The sequence below is a fragment of the Pan paniscus genome, chromosome 13 (assembly GCF_029289425.2).
Source record: "Pan paniscus chromosome 13, NHGRI_mPanPan1-v2.0_pri, whole genome shotgun sequence".
In the NCBI taxonomy this organism is placed as follows: domain Eukaryota; kingdom Metazoa; phylum Chordata; class Mammalia; order Primates; family Hominidae; genus Pan; species Pan paniscus.
The window spans coordinates 109,535,218-109,548,249 of record NC_073262.2 but is presented as its reverse complement, the minus strand read 5'-3'; the positions used below and the strand labels follow the sequence as shown (position 1 = coordinate 109,548,249).

Below are 13,032 nucleotides of genomic sequence, written 5' to 3'. Positions count from 1 at the left end.
CAGTAATTCCACTTCTTAGAGAAACAATTAAAGATTTGCAAAAAGCAAAAAAAATTATGTAGCTGGTTGCTCATCACAGCATTATTTGTAAAAATGAAAAAGCAGGAATTGACTAAATGACAGAATATTATTAGCAATTTCAACTGTTTTAAATAAATTGCTAATGCCATAGGAAAATTTCTGTAATACAATTTAAGTGAAATATTTCAGAAATAGTGCTGCATATATAACCAGGTAGCTATCTGAAAACATTAATATACTTATCTCTAGGTGAAATTATTTGGTCATTTTAACATTTTTCTTAATAATTAGGATAATGTGATTTACCAAATGAGATACTATGAAAATGAGGGATATAGAATTTGTATTACAATTTTCTTTTTCCGATCACAAAACATGACATGTCTATTTGTATATCTCATGCATTGTGTTAGGAAATGTTTGCTAGATATTTATTCATTTATTCAAGGATTATTAGAGGATTATGATTATTCAGTGATAAATTTCAGTGGTCTTTATTATTCTCATCTCATGGTGGTATATATGAGTAGCAAGGAAGGAGAAGCCAGCTGCATTGGTCTTAAAAAGAAACCATTCAATTTAGACAATCTAAATTATAATAATCAGTTCCTCTTCCTACTTTACACTCACCTATCATATCCCAGCCCTCCAGGAACCAGCATCCCCAAAAGATAAAGGGTTTCAAGCAGAGGCTTCATTCTGCCACACAGTAAGTTAGAAAATTCTGGGCCTCTCTGGCAGTGGATCAAGTGTCCTTGAGAATGAATGCATCAAGACTGTGGCTCCCACAATCAAGATGAGATAAATCAGTTAGTGGATGTCTCAGCAGAAAGAGTCACGGGCAATTGCTTTATTAACTCTCTCATGTCCTCAAACACCTTTTCCAGTGTGGGAAATGCTGTACCATTTGATATTTCATTTCTTCTCTAAAACCAAATTTACCTGAGCTCTCAACTTCACCAGATCCTGAAATAAATTTCCTCCCTATGTAAAGTCACCTAGGAGTATTTCTAGGAACCCCCATCACTCGTACTCAGGAGCAATCATTCCTGCTCTTCCCCTCACACAGGTTGGATGGGAATAGTAGGCTAGTCTTTGTGAATCATGAGCCTGTTCATGAGACCAGAAAGAACACTCTGCTCTGGTCAAAATGGACATGGTCATTATTCAGAATCTCCACTTCCTCCTTCAATCTAAGGCTTTGATTGGGGTCAAATGCCTTCTCTTTTTCTGATGAACCACATCACCAGCTTCTTAAACAAACCCAGATCTCTTCAAATCTGAGCAGTGAAGACAGTTTCAATCTTTTCCCATGTGGATTTTACCCCACGCCCCTCTTACATGAAGGACTCTGTCAGATACTCCACCATGTTTTCAGACATAGCCAAGTTATGCTTGAATCTCATTGACCAGTAAAATTAAAGACTCATGTTAAGACCATTGCTAATAGTCTAACTGAGCAAGGCAAACTTTAGTGCAGAGCAGGTAGAGTATTTAAATGGAGTCCTTGCCATTTAGGGACCCAGTTTAAATCTTCTGCCCTGTATTCATGTATTCATTCTACAAAAATCTCATGAGTACCACTGTATACCAGACACTATGCTAGATACTTAAGATACAAGGGTGAACAAGGCAGAGTCCCTTCTTTTATGGAACTCACAGTAGAGTTGAGAGAAAAATAAATGCGTATACAAACAAATGTTACAGTTTCAAGTAAAGAGAATGCAGTTAAAAAAATAGAGGAGATAAGCGCTTCCATGCTGTCTCCAGGCATGCCATCCACCCAGTCCCTCCATGTGTTTAGCAACCCAGAGGCTCTCCAAACTCTGTTCCCTGGTGTTTTTATGAAGACTTCATTACATAGGTATGATTGATCATATCATTGGTCATTGGTGATTAAATAAATCTCCAGTCCCTCTTTCCTCCCCAGAGATGGGAGGGGATTACTGAAAGTTCCAACTTTCTAATAACATGGCTGATTCTCCTGGCAATCAGCCGCCATCCTTAGAAACTTTCCAAAAGTTACCTGTTCACTTAAACTTAGCCATAGTCAAAAGGGACATCATGAATAACAAAAATGGCCCTTTCACCTTTATTGATCTTATCACTGAGGAAATTCCAAGGGTTTTAGGAGCTCTGTGTCAGGAACCAGGGACAAAGACAAAATATGTATTTCCTATTGTATCACAATATCATGATGGTGTTTAAAGCCACTGGGCTAGAGGAGTTCATCTAGGGTGTGGGTATAGACAGAGAAAGACAAAGACTGAGACCTGGGCTGACCTAACATTTAGAGGACTTGGTAGAAGAGAAGAATCCAGCGAGGGAATTGTGAAGAACAGCCAGTGAGGTAGTTAAAAAATGGGTGACTATTGTGTCCCAGAAGCCAAATGAGGAAAGCATTAAAAACAAAAAAAATGGGAGTTACCCACTGGTCAAACGAGGACGAAGAACTAACCAATCATAACCAGCAGGATAGAGGCTCCTGGAGACCTTGAAAAGAGCAATTTCAGTAGATAACGTGGTGGGGACAAACGCCTGCCTGGAGCTGGTTAAAGAAGGAAAGGGAAGTGAGAAAGTGGAGGCGGTGAGTATAGAAAACTCAGCATAGCTTGCCTACGATAATGGCACCTTAAAGAAAACTGCATTGTTAGCATTTTGCATCCTTCCCTTGGGATTTAGTTAATTCAAAAATCCTGAATTTGAATTTTGCTGTTCAGAATGAGGGGTAAAATACAACACTCATGCCACTCTCTTCCTCACCCAAGTGAGGGGACTGGCAGGAACCTTGGTAGTACTAATTTTGGAGCAAGGGTTCTAATGGTGCTGTCAGTTCCACAGAAAGAGAGGGGGACCTGGAAGTTAAGGGTGTCGTCTTTCCATACTCTTGCTAATTGGAATGGGCTGAGATGGATTCATGGCAGAGGGACGTATGGGTAGTCTAAATAAAAAGAAAGACTACAAAAGGCTTCCCCCTCTACCAATATGTAGTTCCATACAGTTATTCTGAAACAAAAGAATATAAATAAAAGTTTAAAAACACATAAAAATGTAGTCAAATAATACACACAAATTGTTAGTAAAAACCTGCAAATAATTTTTTAAATGTGTTGTGAGGACATTTGATATTACTACACAGGATTTTCTTAACTGTCACTGATAATTGGATTTTCCTCAATCCCCACGTCCAATTTCACTGTAATATGTGGTCTCCTGCCAACCCCCCTGGCCAAAGATTATCTTTCTGTAACCTTATGGAATGCAAGCAGTAACCCAGGGAACTCAGGGCCAATGAAGTGGAACCATGGGCTCCTCACTAACAAGGGTGAATTATTATCACATCTTTCCTGGTGATTAGATTATTTCTTATCGTTGTGTTTTATAGCTTTCTAGTTAGTCATCTCCACACAATTTATTCACAATAATAGTGTTTTATTATTGCTGTTTTATAGTTCCTATAACAGTAAAATTTGTTCTCAACTCTATTATTACAATATTCAACTACTAATGGATATTCTTATTTTTATTTGATTGTGTTTTAAAGCCATAACAATAAAATTTACTCCCAAAAATATTACTGCAAGTTTTATGCTCTTTAAACTACTTGATAGAATGCCTGCAAACACATGTGGTCCTTTAAGCCACATGAGAGAAAGCCTGCCAACACATAAACATTGTTCTAGGGGAAAAAGGGGGGGAATTGGTTTCAATTATGGTGAAACTTGCGTTCTTTGATGAAGTAATGGGATGAAAGAAATGAAAGGACCTTAGAGATAGCTGATTTCAAAGAGAATTATATTCTAATTGGTAGAATTATTCGTTTAAAAAATCAACCTCTTTTTAGTACCTGCCAAGCCCTACACATTTCCACCGACTTCATCCTCCAAAATAATGTGCTCTCAAAAGGCCCATGATTTCTCTGGGCTCAAAATTGCATGGCTTGTTGCCACATTAGTTGGATAGAGGCTGCTATGAAATATTATTACCAAAAGCCAGGGTCATGTTGAAGGTGAACAGCTTCAGTGACTTAAGAACTGGAAGGCACACAGCCAAGTCAGGTCACTACCTCTGCTGCTTGTCAGTTGCTCTCATTGACCCTGAACCCAAGGACATTGCAATAAACTTCATCACTTGCTTGGTGTGCATTGTTTGTGCCTGGAACACTGAATCAAAGGGACTATAACATGAATTATGATCCACCTACTGGAGCAAAGTACCAGTGGGATTCAAATAATTGGTATATCAGACTGGCAGCAATTAAGGTGTGGTTAAGGGCTTGGTCTCAGATGGATAATACATTGACTTATGGTCACAAGGAGAGCTGGAGGCAGGTTGGGTGGAGATATAAGCTGGTTGACACTCAGAACTTATAGCCTTACTAGCAGAAGAGGCAAAATCTAGATTTGATTTCTGAGGCAGCACCAAGGAGAGGTTCTTCTGACAGAAGCTTCAGCAGATTGCTGCCATCATCTAAAGCAAGAAATGAGCAGATGGATAGATGGATGGATGGATGGATGGATGGATGGGTGGATGGATGGGTGGATGGATAGATGGATACATGGGTCCACAGATGCATGGATGCATGGATGAATCTGTATCTATGTTCTAGTCAGATGGCATAAATCCACTGACTAGATGTAGCCTCTCATATACACAGGTAGGGACTTAGCTTGCTGCGACCATCTTCTTTCCTTTGCCCAGCTGTGGAAGTGTGCAAGTCAGCTCTACCTTCAAGAAAGAAACCGCTGTCAATTTCTCACTATGGGTAGCTTCAGAATCTGACTCTGTATTCAAGCTGGGACTATGTGCTACCTGGACATCCTCTAACCAATGACTGAGCACAGAACTGGCATAAATGCTCACCATTGAACTAATGCAAGGTGCCTCTAGGAGCAAACTTCTGGTGGCTGTACCACAGTCTGAGGCCTTTCTGGCCAATCTTCCTTTCCTCCCTCTATCTTTTCACAGATGCCAGATCTGGGTGTAAGGCTCTCCTTGCTTTCTCTTGCTTTTTCTCCCCTTTATCTTTCACAAAAATTACACCCCTAAAATCTCTTCTACTTTCAACTCCATCTTGGTATCTGCTTTTCAGATGATCCAGCCAACACACCAGCCAGATCCCAGAAAACATGAAAATAAATGAATGTAATTGATCTTGAGCTATGTGGATCTTTCTGAAACTTTGTGGATAATTAAATTCAGAAACAAAACTGAAGTTTGGAAGTAACAGGGATAATCCTACATGGCTAGGCCTTAACAGGCTTGTGACACACAGCCAGAAAGCTACAGAAAATTACATGGTAGCTTAGTAACATTCCTTACCAGTTGGCTTTTTGAAAAAAGTGTTTTCTCTTTCACTGCTTGCTCACCCTGGCCAACATGTGGTAGGCGCAGGGTCCTCAGCCTTTCCGTGAAGACGATCAACGTTGCTCTTTCCCACGTGCTGATGTATTTTCTATTTGGATCATCTGGGGAGGGAAGAGGAGCAAAGACGAAATGTACACTCTCAAGTGCTAAGAGTAGAGGTGGAGGGTGAGGAAATGGAGGAGGTTTTAAAGAGGAGTTGGATTTCCACCAGAAACCCCAGCAATCTGCAGGGCATGAGGTGGGGATAGAACTGAGGTAGGGTAGGGCCATTAGCTTGGGAATTAGCCACCGGATAATTTTCCATCTCTTTCTCAGCTGGACAGTATTTCATTGTGCATCAACTACCAACTAGTTTTCAAAGAGAATGCTTCCAAACCATCACCCTGAATCATCATCCTGAAAAACTTGATCAAGAGGGTTATCATTCTGAGTCTCTGCTTCCATCCATTGCTCAGGTACTTAAAGGAAAGACAGCCCAATTAGGACAGGTTTCCTTTCCTTATCTGCATTTTGCCCCAGGTTGTTGTCCTACATCTTCTCATTTCTGCTTAATATATTCAGCAAGGTCATCACAGATCACTGCCTTCCTTGTCAGAGTCTCAGTGCAACGTTAGATGGGCTGGGTGCAGAGTAATGAGTTAGAATTCAGAAGCCTCGCATTCTGAATCATGTTCCTCCATTTCTCAACCATGCAATTTTCAGCAAATCTCACTTGTCTTCTGTTGTAAAAAAAGAAAAAAAATTATACCTGTTCTGCCTTCCTCTCAGGTTGTGGAGCACATTAACTGAAGTAATGTATGGAAAAACCCTTTGAAGACTGTGATGCCATCAAAATGTATGGTATAATTATCATTGACACTAATAACAATGATCTGTGACTAGATTACAGTGCTATGCAGGATTACTCTAACATAAGACCACACAATACCAAAGAGAAAAACCAAACTCCCCAAAGAGCATAATATCAAGCTGTTTTTTTTTTCTTTTACTGTGAAATATCTTAATGTAAAGTTCATCAGAGGATTTTCCTAAAAAAGGGGGGTGGGTGAAGTTTCTCAGCTTTATATATATTGAAAAAACAGATTTCTGAAATGCATTTCTGAAATACAGCATCTGTTTAAAATAAGCTATATCTTAGCTTCTAAAACCAACCGTATATAATCTACATAATCCTAGCTCTCTGTTTATAAAATAATAACATTTTCCAGCATAATTGGCTTTTTAAATAAAATATACATAATTTAATGCAATTTGTATATTCCTATTCCTGAGGGTTTACCCTATATCTCTAAAATAATTTCTATAAAAGGATAGACATGAAATTTCTACTTTATTTTATAAATTGAGATTAATTTTACACTCAGAGAAGTAATTGCTACTAAAATTATTATGGGGTTTAATAAACCCAAATACTGTATATTCAGAAGTCCAATTCCACATTTATACACTGAGACCTCCCAGATTTCACAAAATTTCTACTTGTTATTACCATTCCTGGAAATAATATTGTCAGTGGAGGGTGAATGTCCTTTACCTTAACTTTCCTATCTCCTTCTTGCTTCTATTATCATTTTCTTAACTCCTTAGAAGGATGCCATGCTGTTCTGCAGGGAAGTCTTTTAAAAATCAAAGTAAGTGATACAGTTATTTAAAAAAGGTATAGAATTATTACTGCGTCCAAGATACTGTACTTTAATGTACAAACACCCTTTATGCAGCAGGATCAATTAATAACCCCAATTACAGAAAAGGAGACTGAGTCACAGAGAGATCTTCATTGACCATGCTATTTGCTGTGGTCTAAATGTCTGTATCCTCCCCCAGTTCATTTGTGGAAACTTAATCCCCAGTGCAGTTCTGTGGTGGCGGGGGGTGGGTGCATCTGGGAGGTGATTAGGTTATGAGGGTGGAGCCCTCATGGATGGGGATTCATGCTTTTATAAAAGAAGCCCAAGAGAGCTTGTTTGCACCTTCCTCCATGTGAGAACGTCCATGTGAGGATGCTGCAAGAAGGCACCAGGTGTAAAGCAAAGCCCTCACCAAACACCAAATCTGCTTGCGCCTTTCTTGGACTTCCAAGCCTCTGGAAGTGTGAGCCATACATTTCTGTTGTTTATAACTTTGTTATAGTAGCCTGAACAGACTAAGGTATTTTTGTTATCATAGCCCAAACAGACTAAGACACTATCTAAAACCTAATATCTAAAATTAAATTAAATGTGAGCTCAAGACCAGCCACATCAGTATGACCCCGTTAGATGTGTTAGGACACTGTTAGAAAGGTAGAATCTCAGCCTCCATTTTAACAAGATCCCCAGGTGATTCACATTTTAAAATCTTTGTACTCATTTGTTTATTGTGGGTCCTGTTTCTTAGAATGATGGCTTCCAGCTTTATCCATGTCCCTGCAAAGGACATGTTCCTTTTTATGGTTGCATAGTATTCCATGGAGTGTATGTACCACATTTTCTTTATCCAGTCTATCACTGATGGACCTTTAGGTTGATTCCATGTCTTTACTATTGTGAATAGTGCTGCAATGAACCTATGCCTGCATGTATCTTTAAGATAGAATGATTTATATTCCTTTGGGTATATACCCAGTAATGGGATTGCTGGGTCAAATGGTATTTCTAATTCTAAATCTTTGAGGAATTGTCCTACTCTTCTTCACAATGGTTGAACTAATTTACATTCCCATCAACAGTGTAAAAGCATTCCTATTTCTCTGCAACCTTGCCAGCATTTGTTGTTTCTTGACCTTTTAATAATTGCCATTCTGACTGGCGTGAGATGGTATCTCATTGTGGTTTTGATTTTCATTTCTCTAACAATCAGTGATGTTGAGCTATTTTTCATATGTTTGTTGGCTGCATGTCTTTTTTTGAGAAGTGTCTGTTCATATACTTTGCCTACATTTTAATGGGGTTGTTTGTTTTTTTCTTGTAAATTTGCTTAATTTCCTTGTAGATTCTGGATATTAGCCCTTTGTCAGTTGAATAGATTGCAGAAAACTTATCCTACTCTGTAGGTTGTCTGTTCACTCTGATGATAGTTTCATTTGCTGTGCAGAAGCTCTTTAGTTTAATTAGATCCCATTTGTCAATTTTTGCTTTCATTGCAATTGCTTTTGGCAATTTCTTCATAAAATCTTTGCCCTTGCCTATGTTCTGAATGGTATTGCCTAGATTTTCTTCTAGGGTTTTTATACTTTTGGGTTTTATGTTTAAGTCTTTAATCCATCTTGAGTTAATTTTTGTATAAGGTGTAAGGAAGGGATCCAGTTTCAATTTTCTGCACATAGCTAGCCAGTTCTCCCAGCACCATTTATTAAGTAGAGAATCCTATTCCCATTGCTTGTTTTTGTTGGGTTTGTTGAACATCAGATGGTTGTAGATGTGCAGTTTTATTTCTGAGTTCTCTATCTGTTCCATTTGTCTATGTGCCTGTTTTTGTACCAGTACCATGCTGTTTTGGTTACTGTGGCCTTGTAGTGTAATTTGAAGTTGGGTAGTGTGATGCCTCCAGCTTTGTTTTTTTTGGTTGTTTTTTGTTTTTTTTTTTTTTGTTTTTGCTTAGGATTGCCTTGGCTATGTGATTTCTTTTTTGGTTCCATATAAATTTTAAAATACTTGTTTTCTTTTTTTTGAGATGGAGTCTCACTCTGTCACCCAGACTGGAGTGCAGTGACACGATCTCAGCTCACTGCAAGCTCCACCTCCCGGGTTCATGCCATTCTCCTGCCTCAGCCTCCGAGTAGCTGGGACTACAGGTGCCTGCCACCCATGCCTGGCTAATTTTTTGTATTTTTAGTAGAGATGGGGTTTCACCATGTTAGCCAGGATGGTCTTGATCTCCTGACCTCGTGATCCACCTCGGCCTCCCAAAGTGCTGGGATTACATGTGTGAGCCGCCATGCCCAGCCCGTTTTTTTTCTAATTCTGTGAAGAATATCAATGATAGTTTAATGGGAATAGCATTGAATCTATAAATTGCTTTGGGCACTATGGCCATTTTCATGATATTAATTCTTCCTATCCATGAGCATGGAATGTTTTTCCATCTGCTTGTGCCCTCTTTGATTTCCTTGAGCAGTGCTTTATAGTTCTCCTTGAAGAGGTCCTTCACTTCCTTTGATAGCTGTATTCCTAGATATTTTATTCTTTTTGTGGCAATCGTGAATGGGAGTTCATTCATGATTTAGGTTTCTGCTTGTCTGTTGTTGGTGTATAGGAATGCTTGTGATTTCTGCACATTAATTTTGTATCCTGAGACTTTGCTAAAGTTGATTACCAGCTTAAGAAGTTTTTGGGCTGAAATGATGGGGTTTTCTAGATATAGGATTACGCCACCTGCAAAAAACACACTTTGACTTCCTCTCTTCCTATTTGAATATACTTTATTTCTTTCTCTTGCCTAGTTGCCCTGGTCAGAGCTTCTTCCAACACTATGTTGAATAGGAGTGGTGAGAGAGGGAATCCTTGTCTTGTGTCAGTTTTTATGGGGAATGCTTTCAGGTTTTGCCTATTCAGTATGATATTGGCTGTGGGTTTGTCATAAATGGCTCTTATTATTTTGAGATACATTCCTTCAACATCTAGTTTACTGAGAGTTTTTAACATGAAGGGATGTTGAATTTTATCAAAGGCCTTTTCTCTGTGTATTGAAATAATTGTGTGGTTTTTGTCTTTAGTTCTGTTTATGTGATAAATTATGTTTATTGATTTGTGTATGTTGAACCAGCCTTGCATCCCAGGGATGAAGCCAACTTGATTGTGGTTGATAAGTGTTTTGATGTGCTGCTGGATTTGGTTTGCCAGTATTTTATTGAGGATTTTTACATCGATATTCATCAGAGATATTGGCCTGAAGTTTTTTTGTTGTTGTTGTATCTCTGGCAGGTTTTGGTATCAGGATGATTCTGGCCTCATAAAAAGAGTTAGGGAGGAGTCCTTCCTTTTCAATTGTTTGGAATAGTTTCAGAAGAAATGGTACCAGCTCCTCTTTGTACCTCTGGTAGAATTCAACTGTAAATCTATCTGGACCTGGACTCTTTCTTTTTGTTGGTAGGCTATTTATTACTGCCTTAATTTCAGAACTTGTTATTGGTCTATATAGGGATTCAGTCTTGGGAGGGTTATGTGTCCAGGAATTCATCCATTTCTTCTAGATTTTCCAGTTTATTCACATAGATGTGTTTATAGTATTATCTGATGGTTGTTTATATTTCTGTGGGGTCAGTAGTGGTATCCCCCTTATCATTTCTGATTGTGTTTATTTGAATCTTCTCTCTTTTCTTCGTTACTAGTCTTATTAGTGGTCCGTCCATTTTACTGATTTTTTTTCAAAAAACCAGCTCCTGGACTCATTGATTTTTTGAAGGGTTTTTTGTGTCTCTGTCTCCTTCAGTTCTGCTCTGAGCTTAGTTATTTCTTGTCTTCTGCTAGCGGTGGGGTTTGTTTGCTCTTGGTTCTCTAGTTCTTTTAGCTGTGATCTTAGGGTGTTGATTTGAGATATTTCTACATTTTTGATATGGGCATTTAGTGCTATAAATTTCCCTCTCAACACTGCTTTAGCTGCATCCCAGAGATTCTGATACATTGTCTCTTTGTTCTCATTGTTTTCAAAGAACTTCTTAATTTCTGCCTTAATTTTATTATTTACCCAGGAGTCATTCAAGAGCAGGCTGTTCAATTTCCATGTAGTTGTGTGGTTTGGGGTAGGCTTTTTAATCTTGAGTTCTAATTTGATTACACTGTGGTCTGAGAGACTGTTTGTTATTATTTCAGTTCTTTTGCATTTGCTGAGGAGTGCTTTACTTCCAATTATGTGATCAATTTTAGAGTAAGTGCCACGTGGTGCTGAAAAAAATGTATACTATATTGTTTTGGGGTGAAGAGTTCTGTAGATATCTATCAGGTCCACTTGGTCTAGAGCTGAGTTCAAATCCTGAATATCTTTGTTAATTTTTCTGCCTTGATGATCTGTGTAGTACTGACAGTGGGGTATTAAAGTCTTCCACTATTATTTTGTGGGGGTCTAAGTCTCTTTGTAGGTCTCTAAGAACTCGTTTTGTGAATCTGGGTACTCCTGTACTGAGTACATATATATTTAGGATAGTTAGCTCTTCTTGATGAATTGAACCCTTTAGCATTATGTAATGCCCTTCTTTGTCTTTTTTTGACCTTTGTTGGTTTAAAGTCTATTTTTTCAGAAACTAGGATTGCAACCCCTTCTATTTTCTGCTTTCCATTTGCTTGGCAAATTTTCCTACAGCCCCTTATTTTGAGTCTATGTACGTCTTTGCACATAAGATGTGCCTCTTGAATACAGCACCATTATGGGTCTTGTCTTTGTATCCAGCTTGCCATTCTGTGCTTTTAATTGGAGCATTTAGTCCATTTACATTTAAGGTTAATATTGTTATGTGTGAATTTGATCCTGTCATCATGATGCTGACTGGTTAGTTTTGCAGACTTGTTAATGTAGTTTCTTCATAGTGTCACTAGTCTGTGTAGTTCAATGTGTTTTTGTAGTGATTTTCCTATCCATGTTTAGTGCTTCTTTCAGGAGCTCTTGCAAGACAGGCCTGGTGGTGACAAAATCCCTCAGCATTTGCTTGTCTGGAGAAGATTTTATTTCTCCTTTGCTTATGAAGCTTAGTTTGGTCAGATATGAAATTCTGGGTTGGAATTTCTTTTCTTCAAGAATATTGAACATTGGCCCCTGGTGTCTTCTGGCTTGTAGGGTTTCTGCTGACAGGTCAGCTGTTAGTCTGATGGGCTTCCCTTTGTAGGTGACCTGGCCTTTCTCTCTGGCTGCCCTTAACATTTTTTTCTTCATTTTGACCTTGGAGAATCTGAGGATTATCTGTCTTGGGGTAGATCTTTTCATGGAGTATCTTACTGGGGTTCTCTGGATTTCCCGAATTTGAGTATTGGCCTGTCTTGCTAGGTTGGGGAGTTTCTCCTGGATGATATCCTGCAGTGTGTTTTCCAACTTGGTTCCATTCTCCCCATCTTTTTCAGCTACTCCAGTTAGTCGTAGGTTTGGTCTTTCCACATAGTCCCATAGTTCCTGGAGATTTTGTTCTTTCCATTTCATTCTTTTTTCTCTAATCTTGTCTGCTTGCCTTATTTCAGGAAGATAGTCTTCAAGCTCTGATATTCTCTCTTTTGCTTGGTCAATTCAGCTATTGATAGTTGTCTTTGCATCACAAAGTTCTCGTTCTGTGTTTTTCAGCTCCATCATGTCATTCTCTAAACTGGTTATTCTAGTTAACAGCTCCTGTAATCTTTTATCATGGTTCTTAGCTTCTTTGCATTGGGTTAGAACATAATCCTTTACCTCAGTGAAATCTGTTATTACCCACTTTCTGAAGCCTACTTTAATCAGTTCATCCATCTCAGCTTCAGCCCTATTCTGTGCCCTTGCTGAAGAAGTGTTGTGATCATTTGGAGGAAAAGAGGCTTTCTGGCTTTTGGAATTTTCAGCATTTTTGCATTGGTTTTTGCTTATCTTCATGGATTTATCATCTACCTTTGATCTTTGAGGCTGATGACCTTTGGATGGAGTTTTTGTGTTGGGGGTCTTTTTTGTTGATGTTGTTGTTGCTTTCTGTCAGTTTTTCTTCTAAGAGTCAGG

The 13,032-nt window shown here is 38.6% G+C and overlaps 1 protein-coding gene and 1 long non-coding RNA gene across 2 annotated transcripts in view; one reads left to right on the top strand and one right to left on the bottom strand.

The window, feature by feature from the left end:
- CPO (carboxypeptidase O) overlaps positions 1-1,980 on the bottom strand; it is a 32,721-nt gene extending 30,741 nt beyond the window's left edge. Inside the window, exon 1 of the mRNA XM_003820802.4 lies at positions 652-1,980. Coding sequence (XP_003820850.1) covers positions 652-719 — 68 coding nt within the window. The 5' untranslated portion in view covers positions 720-1,980. The remainder of the gene's footprint in view (positions 1-651) is intronic.
- The window catches only part of LOC134728712 (uncharacterized), a 125,524-nt gene that overhangs the window by 99,819 nt on the left and 12,673 nt on the right, over positions 1-13,032 (top strand). The window lies entirely within an intron of this gene.